The sequence below is a fragment of the Colias philodice genome, chromosome 16 (assembly GCF_061535455.1).
Source record: "Colias philodice isolate Cphi_HAF_F1 chromosome 16, ilColPhil1 Martin Lab GWU primary, whole genome shotgun sequence".
NCBI lineage: Eukaryota > Metazoa > Arthropoda > Insecta > Lepidoptera > Pieridae > Colias > Colias philodice.
This window is the reverse complement of record NC_143101.1, coordinates 1,792,330-1,811,127: the sequence shown is the minus strand read 5'-3', so window position 1 is coordinate 1,811,127 and position 18,798 is coordinate 1,792,330. Positions and strand designations below refer to the sequence as shown.

General features: G+C 32.1%; 1 protein-coding gene across 1 annotated transcript; it reads left to right on the top strand.

Moving 5' to 3' along the window:
• The first annotated feature begins 5,867 nt into the window (after window positions 1–5,867).
• On the top strand, window positions 5,868–17,791 carry LOC149481443 (cuticle protein 3-like). The gene is made up of 4 exons (XM_089704924.1): window positions 5,868–6,027; window positions 7,159–7,354; window positions 8,625–8,852; window positions 17,631–17,791. Exons 1-4 carry the CDS (start codon window positions 6,019–6,021, stop codon window positions 17,729–17,731), a joined length of 534 nt encoding a protein of 177 aa, XP_089561050.1. The 5' UTR covers window positions 5,868–6,018; the 3' UTR covers window positions 17,732–17,791.
• The last annotated feature ends 1,007 nt before the right edge of the window (window positions 17,792–18,798 follow it).

Sequence of the window (18,798 nt, the reverse complement as noted above, 5' to 3'; positions counted from 1 at the left end):
AACACGTTCGCGGACAGTAATGGTTTACAGGTTGGAGCTACTGAGACACTACTTTTTTTCATACATTGCCCAGGGGCGTAGTGTTACAACACATGGTTAAAAAACCATATGATATGACAGAACGGATATAGGCGTAAACGTCGTAAGTACTCAGCGTCAGATTCATAGTCACCATCATCAGCAAATGGGTATGAACTCGATTCAGGGGTAGACGCTGCATCAAACAGGTCTTGAAGACGTTTTTGTTCTTTTTCGAACGAGTCTCGAGACGCCATTTGCAAAAATATTCGTTACAAATTTAGTTCAACAAAATCGTGTTCACAACAAACAATAGCAACATAAATATGTTGTTTACATAAGCAACTAGACTTGAATTAGTAAATCCAGTATGAGTAAAACAATTAAATTACGTTGCCAAAACAAAATACTCAATTTCTAAACAACAATTCACACGCGGCATGCGGGATCACCGCAGCGGCGCAGTACTCGACTAACCGTATGCAAATATGACGCCCACGGGCGTAGTGTGCGCGGGGAGAGGGGTAAAAAAATATGAATGTATGCGTGGAAGTACCTTCCTTTGACGAATTTTTGTAAATAATGCAGTGACAGTACAAAAGTCGTAATTATACCTGTGATGACAGTACAACATGCCGTTCTTTATGGTAGTATGAAAAATCGCTCGTCGTTTGGCGTACTGATTTTATGCAAGTAAAAACTGATACGTCGACAGACGTACTGTCGTATCACTTTTAGCTGTCTAGACGCCAGTGGTCGTTACTGTCCGCGAACGTGTTAACCATAGTGATAAAATTAAAAATTATTTCATCACAAAATATTATTCGACATAACAAGGCTATTTAGTATTTAGGTGCATATTTATTTTATTAGATACGATAGTCTATTATTTAAGTAGTTAACACATAATTACGGAACCCTCAGGCGCAACACACGCTTGTCTGTTTTGCAACAATAGATACAATGGTATTTTAAAAACTTCGACATTTCGGCATAATGCCGTTGCTGTCAAAATTCATAACATAAATCCAAATTTATCGGTCTATTCAGTATATTATTGTATATAGAAATATGATTCAGTTCTTAGGTTAAACATATAAGGATAAATAAAATACCTATCTACTATGTAGAAATAATATAGAGATTATTAAAAAGTACGAAGCTTTGTCAACGAATTTGAATATGAAACTAACAACGGATAAACAACGAATTCGTATATTGAATCTCAAAAAATACGACTTCTTTTTTGCGATTTTACGCAATTTTGTAAGTGAGTCGTTTTCAAAATAATTGTACATTACTACAAAATGTTTGTCCCCCTAAAAAATCTTCGAAAAAAATATGGTTACGACTGAAATAAATCATTGTTAACGTTTTACAGACTAAACTTAAGCATACTGCATATCATTTCTGATAAAAAGCAATGAATTGCGATTCAAATTCTTACATAAATTTAATGTGAAAATAAAGTAACAAAAAAAGCTCCATACATTTTTTTATTGTCCCCTATGTGGACGACAATGAAAACCAATATTTTTATCAGAATTTTTGTATGAAACTTCCTATTTTTTTGTATCATAATTAAAAAGCAATGTTTGAAGTTAATATCTGATAGATTAAACTATTTAAATTACCTTAAATAAACGAAGAATTACATATTATAAAAATGTCCCTATCAATCGTTACAATTTCGTGACACTGATTTATTGACATAATTAACCAACTTCTTGTATCACAAAGAAGAGGAATCTAACTCTAATCATTGGCAACACTGGTCATGTCACGAAAAGTAAGGTCACATTAACGCGCCGCCATTTTGTTCGTCGTCCAGACATGGAAGAAGTCCAGTAGTGTGCTGTGCAAAAAATTTAGTTACAATTTCCTAACGACGTATTCTCAACAAAAGTAAGTACATTTTGAAGAATTCACCTACCGCAATTGTAATATACTTAAATTATGACTAGAGTAATAGATTACACTTTCAATCTAATGGTAAATGTGATTATGTTTTGTGTAAAAGTATTTCTTAGGTTATTTTTTACATGTTACTGACGAACAATTTCTTGACATTTACTGACGTCAGTAAATTGTAGACGGTAAAGCTGTGGTCTCATGTGTAAAGTATGAAAATAAGATATTAAAATGTGTGTTAAATTAATGTAACGAATAAAAATAAAGAAGAAAAAAAATAAATCTCTCAAGATTATTTTTTTGTAACTACAGGCCATACTTTTTTAAACCGTGATGTAGGGTTAGTAAAGTCGGGCTTAGGGACTTGACTTTTCCTGGGATCTGATAACTTTTTTATAGTGAAAGCGGATCAGTGAGTCTTGGCCTCCAATTTTACAAGTGGTTTCTGATGGGATAACGCTTGCCTTATTGCATTTAGTGTTGATCGCGTTTCCACCCACACGAGTGATGCTTACTTTTGTTTTTATTTTTATTCAAAATACATATATCCAACAGCTTTTTTTAGTTTCAGAATGCCGCTAACCGGTGCCGAACGGCAAAAAAATACATTAAAAAACTAAAAAAGCAAAACCCTGAAAAATATGAAAAGAAAAGGAAAAAACACCTCGAGAAAGTGAAACAAAGACAAAGAAAAATATCAGATCTTAATGACAGTGAAAAAGAAGCTCGAAGACAAAAATGGAAAGATGCTAATGATAGAAGAAAAAAAAAGGAAAAGCAAACAGAGAATTATAAAAATTGATTGTTTGTTGATTATTTTGTAACTAAAAATATGTATTTTTTTTAACTAGTGACTTCTTACTTTTTTATATGTAATATTACCTTATTCTGAATACAGCCTTACTTTTACAACTTCCTGACATTTCCTAACGAAACAGTTTACTGACAATTTCGTGACGTACAAATATTTTGAAAATGACCCAAGTGTTAAAATATAATAAAAATGTGTTATAAAATAATATCTGTCATTTTCTTTAGGCTGTATTTTATGTTTATTGAAGCGCATGTTATAAATAAGTGAAATAAAAGTTACATATTTGTCACGAAAAGCTTATACTATAAACATGACTATTTTGAATTTTTTATCAGATGTAATTTAATAAGAAAATATTGTTGTTTGTATTCTTAAACATCATTAAACTTTAACTCTCATTCATTCATTTTAATTATGATCAATTTAACATTCATTTTAATTATAATCAATGAATTTCAGCAAAAAAAAGAAAACGATCACGCGAAATGCGCTAAGCGAGAATCTGCATATACAAAGTAGGAAGATTTCGGCCAAAAAGCTAAGATATCATTATTCTTAATCTTTTGTTATGTAAAATATAGAATAATAGATCACAGATCAAATACGATGTTAATATGTAAATTTGAACGGAAAAACATCAAATAATCATTAGGTACACAAATATTTTTAGTGTAGGAATCGCACCTTGACATAAAATACTACCCACAGCTTATTTATATCATTAACCTTGATATATTTAATTAAAATACACACAACCCCTTAATTTAATTATACTAATATGGCAAAGAGTTAAAATGTATGTATGGATGATCTTCAAAACTAGTGATCCGATTATGAAATGTTTCTCCGTAACAGAAATATTTAGTAGTGAATAGTTAGTGAATAGGACATTTTTTTCTATCGTTGAAAACCGGGTTAAACTAAGCGGCTAGTTGTTTTATAAAGTACGATGACCGATATCTGCCTGAAAAATTAAAACTTCTATTAAATAATAATTTAATAATATATACCAACTAATTTTATAATATAACTAGATTTCCGCCCGCGGCTTCGCGTTTTCAAAGGAAAACCCACATAGTTCCCGTTCCCGTGGGATTTCCGGGAACCTATCCTATGTGTTAATCCAAGTTACCCTCTATATGTGTGCTAAATTTCATTGTAATCGGTTCAGTAGTTTTTACGTGAAAGAGTAACAAACATCCATACATCCAAACAAACTTTCGCCTTTATAATAGTATTAAGATATCTAGGCTCAAAAGGCTATAAACTTTATATAAAATATCCAATAGGAGCAATCTACAACCAATAGGAGCGGAGAAGCAATGAAAAATGATGCAAAAGCTGCACTATTATTATTTATATTCCTAGGTATAATGTGAGCTTTCGTGGGCTGCTAACGTAAGCGAGCAAAATGCGTTCTTTTTAAAGGATTTTTTTTTTCGAAAAAGATAGCGTTTTATGTATGTAGGTACTATGTGTCCATATGAAATAAATAAATAAAAATAAAAATCATTTATTGATCAATTTGTGGGTTAGGTAAAAACATGTTACATTTGGACCCCAAACTAGGACAGCCTGTATTTTGGGGTCCAACTTCCTTAATGACACAATAATAACAAAACTATAGCATAATATTAACTTAAATAATGATTTAGGTAATTTAGCTATTTTTTATACAAAATTATATAAAATAAAATTTAAATTTAAAACACTATACAGGGTGTAATCGTTAAGTGTGCACAAGCGATTATTCCGTAACTATTGCAGATATCAAAAAACTTTAAACTGACATCGAAAGTACTTAACCTAATGAGTAAAATGGACATAATAAATTTTTAAAAATAAATCGAGAAATATGTAAAAAAATAACTTTAAACCCTCCCAATTAAAAAGTTTAATTTTAAAATAATTCTATTGTAATAAAGCGCAAGAAAAAACAATTTATTTTTATAATACGAGTACTGTATTTTTCGAAGCTACCCGACGATTTACGATGATTAATTCTACTCACATAATATTGCTTTACAAGTTTTGTAAGATATTTAACCAAAAAAGCCATTAACATATATAAAACATATTATGTACCTTTATTAGGTTCGCTTTCGTACAAACCCAGTCTTTCCATACATACGCTTCCTACACATACAAAATTCAGTTTCATTCTGAGCGAATTTACCTTGAAAGCCTTTCCGTAAAAGCAGTTTCTCTTTTAGGTAGCGTATTTTAAACATCTGCTTGATCACTTTTATTGCATTTATATGCAATTAATTTATAAATAAATAAAAACTGGAATGAAATTTTGTTCCTAGTGAAGTCCCGTGTCCCCGTACCCCACGGTAAGGGGCAGATGCATTATGCATACATCTGTTTCACTGATCGATTTTTGTTTAGGGACAAGTAGGTGATCAGCCTTCTGAGTCCTACCAGACCGAGACATTTTTTTTATTCGTCTCCATCGGGAATCGAACCCAGGACCCCTCGGTTCAACGCTCACGCGTCAACCACTGTACCAAGGAGGCGGTCAAAAAAATGTTGTTCCTGCTTAACAATATTAGCACAAAGAAAAAAGTAAATAATAAGTAGCTAAATAAATGTAGGCTTTGATTTCGATATATTTGTAGTAAGTATTTTAGTCTCATATCATATTATCTCATTTAATAAGAGACTTCGAAACGTGCATGAATAATTGTCACTAAATTCGCAACTACAAAAAATGCCTCATGCCACATCCATATAGAATACGACAGAGTTGTTGTGAAAAATACGATACATAAACTTGACCAAATGTTACATTAATTGCCAATAAAATAGCTTATTGCATCCAAAATTTCATTCAGACCATCGAAGCGTACACTCTATCCATAACCATTGCTCTATCACATTAACCTGCTCGTTAAAAACTAAACTAATCACGCTAATTCACATTAATTAAATATAGCAAAATTGACCTTAAGCTCTAGTTAAAAAAGGCGAAAATTCGGTGGACGAATTAAATCATTCTAAAACAGCCTGCGTATTCAACAATTGTTACATCCTACACCATCTATGCGTTCGAACGAAAAGCGTAGCATGGGAAATGGTGTCTTAACTCATTGTGTTACGAGCTACATTTGGGTGAAAGGTTTCCGTGGGAGTGTGCCACCTGGGTGTTGGGTGGTAATAATCTGGAGATCCTACATTTCGACCTTGACACTGAAGCTATCAGAAACACCTACTATATAAACTAGACAAGATGTTCGAATCATCATTCGTGAAGAATTACCAGAACAGTCAACATGCAGTTGGTACGTTTGACCTATTATTTAAATATTTTTATCACGAAGTTCGCAAAACCTTTTATTCGAACGAAAGGTTCATGGCTTGCAAAGGCATCCGTAAAAATCGATTATTATTTATTATATAGCTTTTATTATAAGTCTCTGAGAATCATTTCGATTACTCAATTATCCTAAATTAGAATTCACTTCCTTATTTCAATATTTATTATTCATAGTTGTTTATATTATTTTAAAAATCATATCACTTTCGTTCAAATACATTAAGATGCAATTATTTTAACGCTTTTCTCTACATATGCGCAAATTCAGGAGTTTAACCGCTTAAAATATGCCTTTATTATTACTAATTACTACACATTTTATTACAATGATATTATTTTATAATATTTATGCTAAAATTTTATTTATATGATAACATCCTTATATCATACAGGCTGTTAAAAATAAATTACCGATTGAATAGTTTCGCGGATCTCATTGAAAAAGTCTTAGGAAAAAGTGACATCTTAATAATTAAGGTGTGAAACTAACTCACAATTATTATCACATGAAAGTGAATTTAATACAGAGATTTTGTTTATTTATTAAAATTAAAAAAAAAAATGAAAGCTTTTAGTGGATTATTAAGCTGGTTATTATTATGTCATTTTAGATATTTTATAATATAGATTATGGATGAAATACCTATAACTATAATATCCTTATCTTTACAAAGCTATTAATCTACTGGATGACGTCAAAATATCGAGTAGTCAGTACTTAATTGCATGTTATTATAAGCTATGGTTTACAGTGGTACATATTGGTAGAACACAAACATCAAAATCCGAAGTTGATGTCTCTCATGTGGTCAAATTCGATTTAGTTCTGACAATTTAAAGGTGGTTGAGTTTTTTCGATATAAAATAACTAGCTGTGCTCCGCGGTTTCACACGCATTGCTTCGCTCCTGTTGGTCTTAGCGTGATGATATATCCTGCCTCGATAAATGGGCTATCTAACATTGAAATAATTTTTCAAATCGGACCAGTAGTTCCTGAGATTAGCGCGTTCAAACAAACAAAGAAACAAATTCTTCAGCTTTATAATATTAGTATATTATTGTATCCTCCTAATTTATTACTATAATAAATTTCAGCTCATCATCGCATCCATCATCAGCCTGTGTGCTGCTGGGGCCCTCCCCCCCTTCACTCAGAACTACAACCAGCCCCAATACAGACAGTACTATGTGGAGAGGCCCAGGGCTTCGTTGGAGAGGAATGCCGCCATCTTGAGATCCGTTTCTGATGCCAATGAAAATGGATACCACTTCGCTTATGATACTGAGAACGGTGAGATTTTCTTATAATCAATTTAACAATAGCCAATAATGAGTTAAGAGTAAGTAAATTATATAGAGCCCTTTCGTTTATGTATTCTGCTAAGAAGTAGGAAAATATCGAAAACACTTGTCTATGTATTTCAATGTTCTGAGGGAATTTGATAAATCAACATTAATTCAGAAACTGGATTTTTTTTAACCATTGGAAAGCTAAATCTCTATTGGATTACACAGGCTAAGTTTAGTTTTCTTTAAACCCTGTTAAACAGTTAGTTAAATATCTATAATTATTTAAAAGTCTTCTTTTCACAAAGAAAAACGTCAATATTATATATTATTAAATGTTTACTAATCAACATATTGATTAACTTTTAAATTTATAGCTTTACTAGCGGTCCGCCCCGGCTTCGCCCGTGGTACATATTTCGCAATAAAAAGTAGCCTATGTCCTTTCTCGGGTATCAAAATATCTCTATACCAAATTTCATGCAAATTGGTTCAGTAGTTTAGGCGTGATTGAGTAACAGACAGACAGACAGACAGAGTTACTTTCGCATTTATAATATTAGTATGGATTATCTAATTATTATTCTGTGGTTAGTCTAATCTATAGATAATTTCCGGTTATAAATATTATATTATGTCATAAAATTAATAATTCAAATGTTCCGAAGTTTCTATTCATGATTAATTATTATTGAAACCGTCCAAATTGTTTTATAACAATCATAATTATTGCAAAATTGTATAATATAGAAACTGTTTGTTTAATGCTCATTATAATTCAAAAAGTATATTACGATAAGAATGAACTAAAAAACTATGTTTTTTTACTTTATTATTAGTACTATTTCCAATACCTATTCCCGAAGTATTTTGAAACGATGATTAAATCATCGAGTATAATAAAAAAATCGAGTAAAATTTTTTATAATCATCGAGTATAAAAAATTTCCATATTTTTACACATCCAATACATTAACATAGACAACTCTATCAAAGTATTTCTTACCTTTTCCCTATATAATTGTACTAGCGGTCCGCCCCGGCTTCGCCCGTGGTACATATTTCGTAATTAAAAGTAGCCTATGTCCTTTCTCGGGTATTAAAATATCTCCATACCAAATTTCAAGCAAATTGGTTCAGTAGTTTAGGCGTGATTGAGTAACAGACAGACAGACAGAGTTACTTTCGTATTTATTATATTAGTAATTAACCTTCCACTAAATTTACATATTATACACTCTACCACAACTTAACCCAACACAACCACATTCCAGGTATCCAAGCGGAAGAAACAGGCGTTGAAAACAACGGTATCAAAGCGCAAGGCGGCTACTCCTACACCGGTGATGATGGCCAGGTCTACAGCATCAGATACACTGCTGATGAGAACGGTTTCCAGGCCCAGGGTGCGCATATACCGACAGCTCCCCCCGTGCCCGAGGCGATCGCTAAGGCTCTACAGGAGAACGCGAGAGATGAGGCGAATGGTATCTTTGATGATGGTAAGAGAGATAAATAATAGTATTAATAGTATTTAATAAACGTGGAATAGTATCTAGGAGTATCATTAAAAAAAATAAGAAAGATTTGTAGGCACTAGGTATAGAAATAAGACTTGATCCGTGGGATCTTAGATTCGTGTCCGGCGTTGTATAAAAAAAATAGACACATTGTTATAATACACACAAAATATATGATACGTTATAATATGACGTACCAAATCATTTAAAAATGACAATATTCACCAGAAGATAAGAAACCAGAGAATTCCACAACATATTTAAAAAATATAAAAGTTTGTTTCAAAATTTCAAAATTATAAATATGTTACAAAAATATTAATTTATACTTGTAATACTAATATTATATAAACTTGTAATTTATTCCACGTTTTCTATGAATACCAACTACGCGATCGACATATCAAGCATTATTAAAGAAAATACATTTGAATGATAATATGTTTCATCGAGATAAAAAGGTGCATACCTATTACTTATATCACTATCTAGCCTCCTAAGTCCTAACCATATAGTGATATCATAAACGAATCTATCTCAATCTTAATCATACCAGACATAAAATCATATCATAATTAATTTCGCATTTATTATGTTTGTAAGCTTTATAATAAACTTTTAAGAAGAGCTTTTACGAGTTAGCTTTTACGACGACTTGAGTAAAGTTGCGTTGAAATTTATAGCTCTAACTTTTAATAAGGATCTAAAGCTTTATATAAATTCGAAACAATTTCAACACATATTCGGATATAGAATAACATGCCCTGAAATGACTAGTCTCAATATTAAATTACGTAATACGCCCCGACTTTTCATGCCTACGCACGCAAAGCGTATATGCGCAGATTATTTTTTAAAAGCGAGACAGATAGAAAATAGCTTATGTGACTTGTTAAAACCGAGTTAATTCTCATCCCACCGTATTTGTATGATTTTTTTTTCAATATAAACGTTCCCCCATTGGTGACAATGAAAGAAATCGACTCGAGATATTTATGTTTGATTGAACTTACCTACTTACATTTTTAGTAATATTAATAAAAATTTGTGGTTTTCTTTATTACATTTGCCAAGTTTTATTTTTTTATTTTAAACTAGCTTCTCGACCGTGGTTTCGCCCGCTTTGTTTAAAACTTAAAAAATTATTACTAAAACCTTCCTCTTAAATCACCATCTTTTCAAAAAACCGCATCAAAATCCGTTGCTTAGTTTTTAAGATTTAAGCATACATAGGGACACAGGGACACAGAAAGTGAATTTGTTTTATACTATAATATGGTGATGATGTGTTCTAGCACTACATAGAAAATTCGGTCCTGTGCCTACAAAAAACGATGATACTATTTAATTTTGATATATAAATTATTTCTCTATGAATACCCGTAAATAATCATAATACATATATCACTTCCATGGACAGTCAGTTAATAATTATGCATATAATAATTTATGACAAAAATGTTAAAAAACAAGGATGTTACCAAAATTTTGACTGTATGTTTGATGATGTGTCAAATAAATAAATTTTTGTATTCATTAGGCACTAACTCAAGGATTTAATATAATTTCGAAATGGCTATGTTGAAATAAAGATTGTAATAGGCTCTTTATGGTTTTAATGTCAACAAGGTGTAATCGAGTAGAGAGACTTCTGAATGTTCTTAAATTAAAACTAGATGCATTTGTACGAAGAAATGAATCATACAATACAATATAATAAAACTAAACATTTTAAAATATAATATAGAAAGTGCTAAGGAATTTAAGAATTTGTAAAGTGAAATTAATAATAATAATGTGACAAAAAATAGGCTTCGTTTAAGATTTTCAGTAATATTTGTAGGTAATTAGTTAAATAATTATCTCCTTCTTGAATCATATCGATACATAATATATTATATTATGTTACATAAATATATTTGATTACCTATCACAGAGTAACGACTAGACGTAATTTAATGGAGTTTTCAAAATTTATCAGCAGCAAGTCTAGCTGCTACTTGAATAGGTTTTGATTTTAAATTATACAATCCTCTTTTTTCAAAGATAATCTGTGGGCTTTAATTACATTTATCAAGGATTTCTGAATATATATAAATATTTTGAAAGAAATAAACTATACTCATTGACAATGGGCGTATTATCAATTAGGTTTTTATGTAAATAATTAATTCTTTCGCGTGGGCGTTGATTTATCGGGACATAAAACTAGTTCATTGTTGTTTTGGTGTTTGCGTACAACAAAAAATACGGACTTGTATCGAATTTGCTTTACAATTCTGTATGCGCTGCATTTTCGTTTACCTATTTGTAATCCGGGATAGTTTTTTACCAACTACCCATATTTTTTTGGAACGAAGTTCCTTATCGCGCGTTTCTAAAGGGGGCTAGGCGGAAAATATTAAGACGAAAAGTTGTCACGACACTTTTTGCTATAATTGTGCGCATTATTCGCTCTCTCACTTAAAACTTCGTTCCATCCAAGTCCTTTGACAACCCACAAGTTTTTTATTATTCTAACACCTTACTGCTAAATAATAGCTTTTCTTAAATTCAAAACTCAATTAAGTTTGTTTAGCAGTTAGCAAGTCTGCAAAACGTTAGGTACATAGGCCACCAGCTACCAAATATAATACCTTACTACCAACTAAATACCCATAAAGAATACGTAAATTATAAAATATTATATATTAATTATTGTAGGTCTATTTAATTTAACAGTAACTAAACTACGATTAACTTTAACTTTAATCACCATAACCTTAGATTTCAGAAGCATATGATGTTAAAATAAATTGATAATTTGGTTTTTAGACCACCATTTCTGGAAGATTCGTTTACACAATATTTAAAATTACATACCAGATAATATCAGCAGCGTTACTAATATGGTTATAGATGCTAGGGTTGCCATCTACAAATTTTTATTTATTTTTATATAAATTTTAATAAAACAAGTTTTTATTTTAAAGATAAATTAACAAACATTTTCAGTACCTCATTACCTAAATGCCCTATAGAAACTTATTGAATATTAGAACTAACACTTTGATTAACTGTTTTATTAAACATCGGTAGTAATACATAAGTAAAAAACTCACATAGTTATTATAGAATACTATCTTGAATTAATTTTCCGAATCATTTTATTAATGGCGTCTTAAAACAATAATAATTTATGACTACTGTGCAAACAGCATTGGTATTGAAAAACAAAATGCGTTAATGAACCTTAGAATTATAATATTTTGACAGCCCTATATAGCCTGAGGCACTGAATTAGTGAAGGTTGTAAAATTGATAGATGCTCATAATTAATGGCATACACCTGATATTTAAATCTCATCAAAGTAGTTTGAACTATGTCGTAATTATATGTAACTTTATTTGAACCCGACCGCCTTGGTTGTTAGCTTTTTGTTATCACAAACCTAATAGACTACAAGCCCACATATGAAAAAAATATGGGTCAAATGAACCACCACGGGACATATCTAGTACGAAAGAAGAGCAAAAAATAATAAGATTCATCACTATGCCGTCACTTGTAAGCTGTCCAACTGAGTGCAGATGAGAATTGAAAAGTACAGGTAGACTCGGTAAATTTTGGTCATATATTTTTGTACGGCATTCTTAACCATCGATAGATCCATTAAAAATAATAAGAAACCGCTCAGTGCCGTACAAAAATGTTGGTCCACCAAGTCGGAATTTTAATTTCATTTCCGAGAGTTACCGGGGGTAAATTTGGTCATTTGACCATGTACGGCATCTGTGTCATACTATTGCTATACTGCTTTTAATCCATTATTCCGCAACGCCGTACAAAAATCATGGGGACAAGGGGAAAAAATCGAGAGTTGTAATCCCCTCTCTTTCCCCACTCCAGGGGGTCATTTAACACAACACGAAATAAATTTATTTTTAAAGTGTTTTATGCATAGATAATATTTTTTCATGTGCCGTACATTTTCGTTGGTTCAAAGGGGAAAAATCTGAAAAAGAAAAAATCCATATAACGAAATGTTTGCTTTATATTTTGATAATAAAATATAAATATACATTAATATTAAGAAGCTCGAGGTAGTTAATTATCACCTTGGAAAGTCGGAGTCAAGTGGAATGGACTGGATGTAAATTGATGAACTAATAAAAAAGCTATGAACGAAAAGATGTGAATTATATGCAATCAGCCCATGAATACAGGTAAAGTCACAAGCAAATGCTAGTATTATATACATATTCAAAATGTACAATTAAAGCGCTTTCAAATGATACCAAACACGGCATATTTATCTTAACTTTATTTTTTTACTCTGTATGTTTTGTCCGCTAGAGGGCGCCACATTAGATTTTGTGAAACCCCATATAGCCTTTAGCTAGCTGGTCGCTGGTTATCCAGTGAACAATTCAGATGCTTCTAATGATATGTTATTTGTCGAATTCTGATAAGTAGTTTAGAAGTTACGAGGGAATAGATGAACATACATACATGACCTGTCAAAACCATAACCCTCCTTTTGCCTTGCCGTAGTTGGGTAAAAATATGTTAATGCCGTACTGTATCAAATGGCCATAAAGCACCCTTAAAATTGTAGCTTTCGTCGCTTTCATCAGCCTAAAAGATGTGGTCTGCACAAAAATGTACGGCATCGTTTTTTCCTAATTTATCTATGTTAATACTATTTAAAACAACGAATAAAGTGTAGAAAACTATTATATTTCATTAATCTACGATGTTTAAACTTTAACAAAATTTCTGGTTTTGCATTTCTCTATAACTTTTTTTAGAACGGTTTCTTTTGAACGGCAATACTATACAACAATTGAATTTTACAATATCATGTTAAAAAAAAAGTTCCCGTACAGGGTCAAATGACCTTACAGCTCTTTATATCAAGAATTCGATGAAATTAAGATGATTATTGGTATACATTTAAAAGAACAAATATTTTTTGACGGCATTGCTTTTAATAGTACTTTTGAGTGCTAGATAATGTTTTGGAACCGAAGCCGTACTTAGTCAAATGACCCCCTGGATTGGGGAAAGAGAGGGGATTGCAACTCTCGATTTTTTCCCCTTGTCCCCATGATTTTTGTACGGCGTTGCGGAATAATGGATTAAAAGCAGTATAGCAATAGTATGACACAGATGCCGTACATGGTCAAATGACCAAATTTACCCCCGGTAACTCTCGAAAATGAAATTAAAATTCCGACTTGGTGGACCAACATTTTTGTACGGCACTGAGCGGTTTCTTATTATTTTTAATGGATCTATCGATGGTTAAGAATGCCGTACAAAAATATATGACCAAAATTTACCGAGTCTACCTGTACTTTTCAATTCTCATCTGCACTCAGTTGGACAGCTTACAAGTGACGGCATAGTGATGAATCTTATTATTTTTTGCTCTTCTTTCGTTCTAGATATGACCCCTAGTGGTTCATTTGACCCATATTTTTTACATATGCGGGCTTGTAGTCTATAACTTTATTACAAGTTTGTTACTATTTATGAGTTTAGCACACCTTTTTATGCTTTGGTATTCTGGCTTATTATTTAAATGTAACTAGGTGAAGAAAAAATATTAATGAAGAATGTATAAAACCAATTGCTCAAGATAGGGTGTATACATTTTTCTGTTCTCTCAAATCTTCTTATATATAAAAACTAGCGGTCCGCCCCGGCTTCGCCCGTGGTACATGTTTACGTTTTCTCTACGTAAAAACCATCCTCGTACGTCAAGGAATATAATAAAAAAAGAATTATCGAAATCGGTTCAGCCGTTCTCGAGTTATGCGCTTACCAACACATTTTGCGATTCATTTTGCACGCCTCATAAGCGAAGCGTTGAGGTGGGTACTACTGTCACTTCGCGCAAAACATCTGATTTTTCAAACTTAAAATGTCTTTATGTATCATACATTGCACTTGTAAGATAATACATACCTACACACACATATTAAGAAAAAACACTATTTTTAACGTTCATGATATTTTTGATGTCATTTTTGTTATTTAAACTAGTTAAAAAACAGTTTAAAAAAGTTCTGTCTTGGACGTCCGTGTGTCTGTATGTGCGGATCCTTTTTCTTGTTAACACGATAGCGACCGAAATACTTTACTAATCGAGTCTTTTTTTATCTCTTACGCTTGAGTATGCTCAGGAATAGAACCCTTTCATTTTTCAGGGTCTGATTCGATGTGGTTTAATTGTTATTAAATAAACAAAAATAATAATTAATAAATATTTATTAAAAAAAAAAATTATGAGGCGTGCACTTTTGGATTTTCCAAATTATTTATATCTTCACTACATAGTATAAAACAAAGTCGCTTTCCCTGTCCCTATGTCCCTATGTCCCTATGTCCCTTTGTACGCTTAAATCTTTGAAACTACGCAACGGATTTTGATGCGGTTTTTTTTAATAGATAGAGTGATTCAAGAGGAAGGTTTATATGTATAATAACATCCATTAAATAGTGGAGAAGTACTGTTATTTTTGAGGTTTCTAATGTGATGTCGTAAAAAATTACATTTTTTCCGCTTACATTGCAAACGCAGGCTGAACCCTACGAGTTTAATCAAAATAATGTACTAAGTATTATACACATTGAAAAGGTCTACAGAAAAGTCCGCGATGGTATATGTCTATCTCTTATGGATAACCCACAATAACTTTTTTTTGTCATTTACTTTTTACGACAAATAATGGGTAATTTTCGATGCGATTTTAACCAATACAGCATTAATCCTTAACCCATTAAATACCTTGAATACATTGTTCATTTAATATAGATCTATATGGCCCTTTACACCGTATGATTTAAGTGAATATTTTCGAAGATATTACAGATTTAAAAATTGCGGGACGTATGTAGCGTTTGCGGCGGTACCGGCCGCCCGGCTATCTATTTTATACCAGCGCCATGCGAAGCCGGAGCAGGCCGCTATGTTTTTATATATGTACAACGTTCACAGTTTTTCTGTAGTGTATTTAGTATCAGTATTGCACCCGTGCGAAGCCGGGGCGGATCGCTAGTATATATAAAAATGAATCGCAAAATGTGTTGGTAAGCGCATAACTCGAGAACAGCTGAACCGATTTCGATAATTATTTTTTTATTATATTCCTTGAAGTACGAGGATGGTTTTTATTAGGGATGTAACGATACATGATTTTGCCGATACGATACCGATACCGATATTTGTAGTAATGTATCGGCGATACCGATACCGATACCGATATCGATGGCTTGGTAGAAAAATAAATAGTGAATTATGCATAAAAAGTTACCAACATTTAACAGAGACAACTGTTAATCGTATTCTTTTAAATAAAAATGCCAAATCAAAAAACAACAAAACCATTTATGTATTTTAGTATTATTATTTTACAAAGTCAGTTAAACTTTAAGCACATACAATCAGTACCTAATAAAAGTTTACAATTGGTAGAGTTTTTTCAGAAAACAAAGTGCGCACGCGCGGGCGGCCTCCCGCATCGTTCATTGGGCGCGGGTTTTTGAATTTTTTGTTATCAAAAAAATTGGTTGTTTGTAAAGTAGGTTTACGATTGAGATGTTTACGTGATAACATAATGTAGTGGCATCGCTCGAGATGAAACGGGAGATCGGTCCGTCTCTCTCTCATTATACCTGCGATCGCGCTCGTGAGGTGTTGGTGTGACACAAGTTTATGAACATGTCACCCGACTAAAACGATTTTAAAAACGTTATCACGTTAAAAATAAAAAAAATTCAAAATTATTTATTTCTTTCCTTTACATAAACAAAGTGATTGGAACACTCCTAGTAAGCAAATAAAATGCTTGTGTCAGGAGGTTCAGCTCTTCCTTAACACTATTACAGAAACAGAAATAAAACAATATGAATGAATACAATGCAAAAACATAAAAGAAAAGAAAGAATTTAATAAAAAAATATCGGTATCGGTTGATTTATTATCGGCGATACCGATATATCGGCTTGCCGATTATATCGGCCGATATATCGGTATCGGTATCGGTATCGTTACATCCCTAGTTTTTATGTAGAGAAAACGTAAATATGTACCACGGGCGAAGCCGGGGCGGACCGCTAGTCTTATATATAAAAATGAATCGCAAAATGTGTTGGTAAGCGCATAACTCGAGAACGGCTGAACCGATTTCGATAATTCTTTTTTTATTATATTCCTTGAAGTACGAGGATGGTTTTTATGTAGAGAAAACGTAAATATGTACCACGGGCGAAGCCGGGGCGGACCGCTAGTAATAGATAATTATGATAATTTTACTCTCAGCATGTACGGTACTTAATAACAAATAAAAAACAATAATTTAATTTAAATATAATAAGTTAAATGTATTTTTGATTGTTTGAAGTTAAACGGGGATGGGGAGGAAATGCATATTGTTATTCCTTTATTTATCTTTACATGCGGTTTATTTATAACACTTCGTTATATATTTTTTATTTTATTTCATTATTACCTATACATTAAAAAATAGAGATATTTTAACGGATTGATTCAAATTCAAATTCAAATTATATTTATTTGCAAGAATGTAGTTACAAATTATAGATGTTTTTAATTACAATATTATGTGGCTAATAGGTACATTCTACCCATTGATTGGGTGTGCAAATATGATGAATATACAATTAGTTCTATTCATCTGTTTTTTATTTTAACGGTACATTAATTAAATTTAGTATCATATTATAACCCAGTATATTTATTTTAATTACAGGCAGCTACCACGAAGGCAAGTACGACTCTGGTGTGTTCGCGGCCCGAACCTACACCCCTCAGAGATACGTCACCCCCGTCTACCGACCATACAGATTCTAACCACTGTGCCATATATAGTCATATATCTTATGTTACGAATAAATTTGTATATTTTCAGTATTTTTTTGTTTTATTTTTGTTCAACACTACTTCATTTAAGAATGCTCTACATTTTGCTGTCTCTACAAAAATTTCATCTAGATGTCGCGGCACGTAAGTCTAGCGGTGACCTTCAGGCTTCAATGTTTTACGGCAAGTTCGCCTTTGCCTTTATTTCGTTCAAAAAGATCCCCTCCACTTCAAGGTAAGCGCTAAACTTACGTGCCGTGAGTTATACAAATTCATTTTTCCTTCTGTGAGGTACTTACTTCATGTGTCAAAGCTCTATATTTCTTTTCTCTTCAAAAACTTCATCTACAAAACTAATTAGTATTTAAGATAAACAATTGCTTAGCAGAAAAAAATAATTCACTATACCGTGTTTATTACTTAGCTTGCTAATGCCAAGCGGACAATATTAAAAGTTTTCGAGGAATATTGAACGTATCTTTTTTTACTTAATAAACGACTAGTGGTCCGCCCCGGCTTCGCCCGTGGTACCTACATGTTTAAACTATCCTATCTCTCAAGTTGGATCGAACTGCACATGGTGTGCGAATTTTATTATAATCGGTTAAGTAGTTTAGGAGTCCATTGAGGACAAACATTGTGACACGAGATTTATAATATATTATACTAGCTTTCCGCCCGCGGCTTCGCCCGCGTTTTCAGAGAAAACCCCGCATAGTTCCCTTTCCCGTGGTATTTCCGGGATAAAACCTATCCTATCTCTCAAGTTGGATCGAACTGCACATGGTGTGCGAATTTTATTATAATCGGTTAAGTGGTTTAGGAGTCCATTGAGGACAAACATTGTGACACGAGATTTATATAATATTATAGTAAGATTAAGATATAAATTTGTGATAAAAAGCTACATGCGTAGATGAAATGCGCAGGTGCATATAATGTTTAATTGTAATGTAAAGTTTAGTTGTAAATACATAGGGTATTTATAAATAAATCTAAATAATAAATAACATCGACATTACATTTTCGAATTCTTTCGAAATTTTTAGTAAATTATA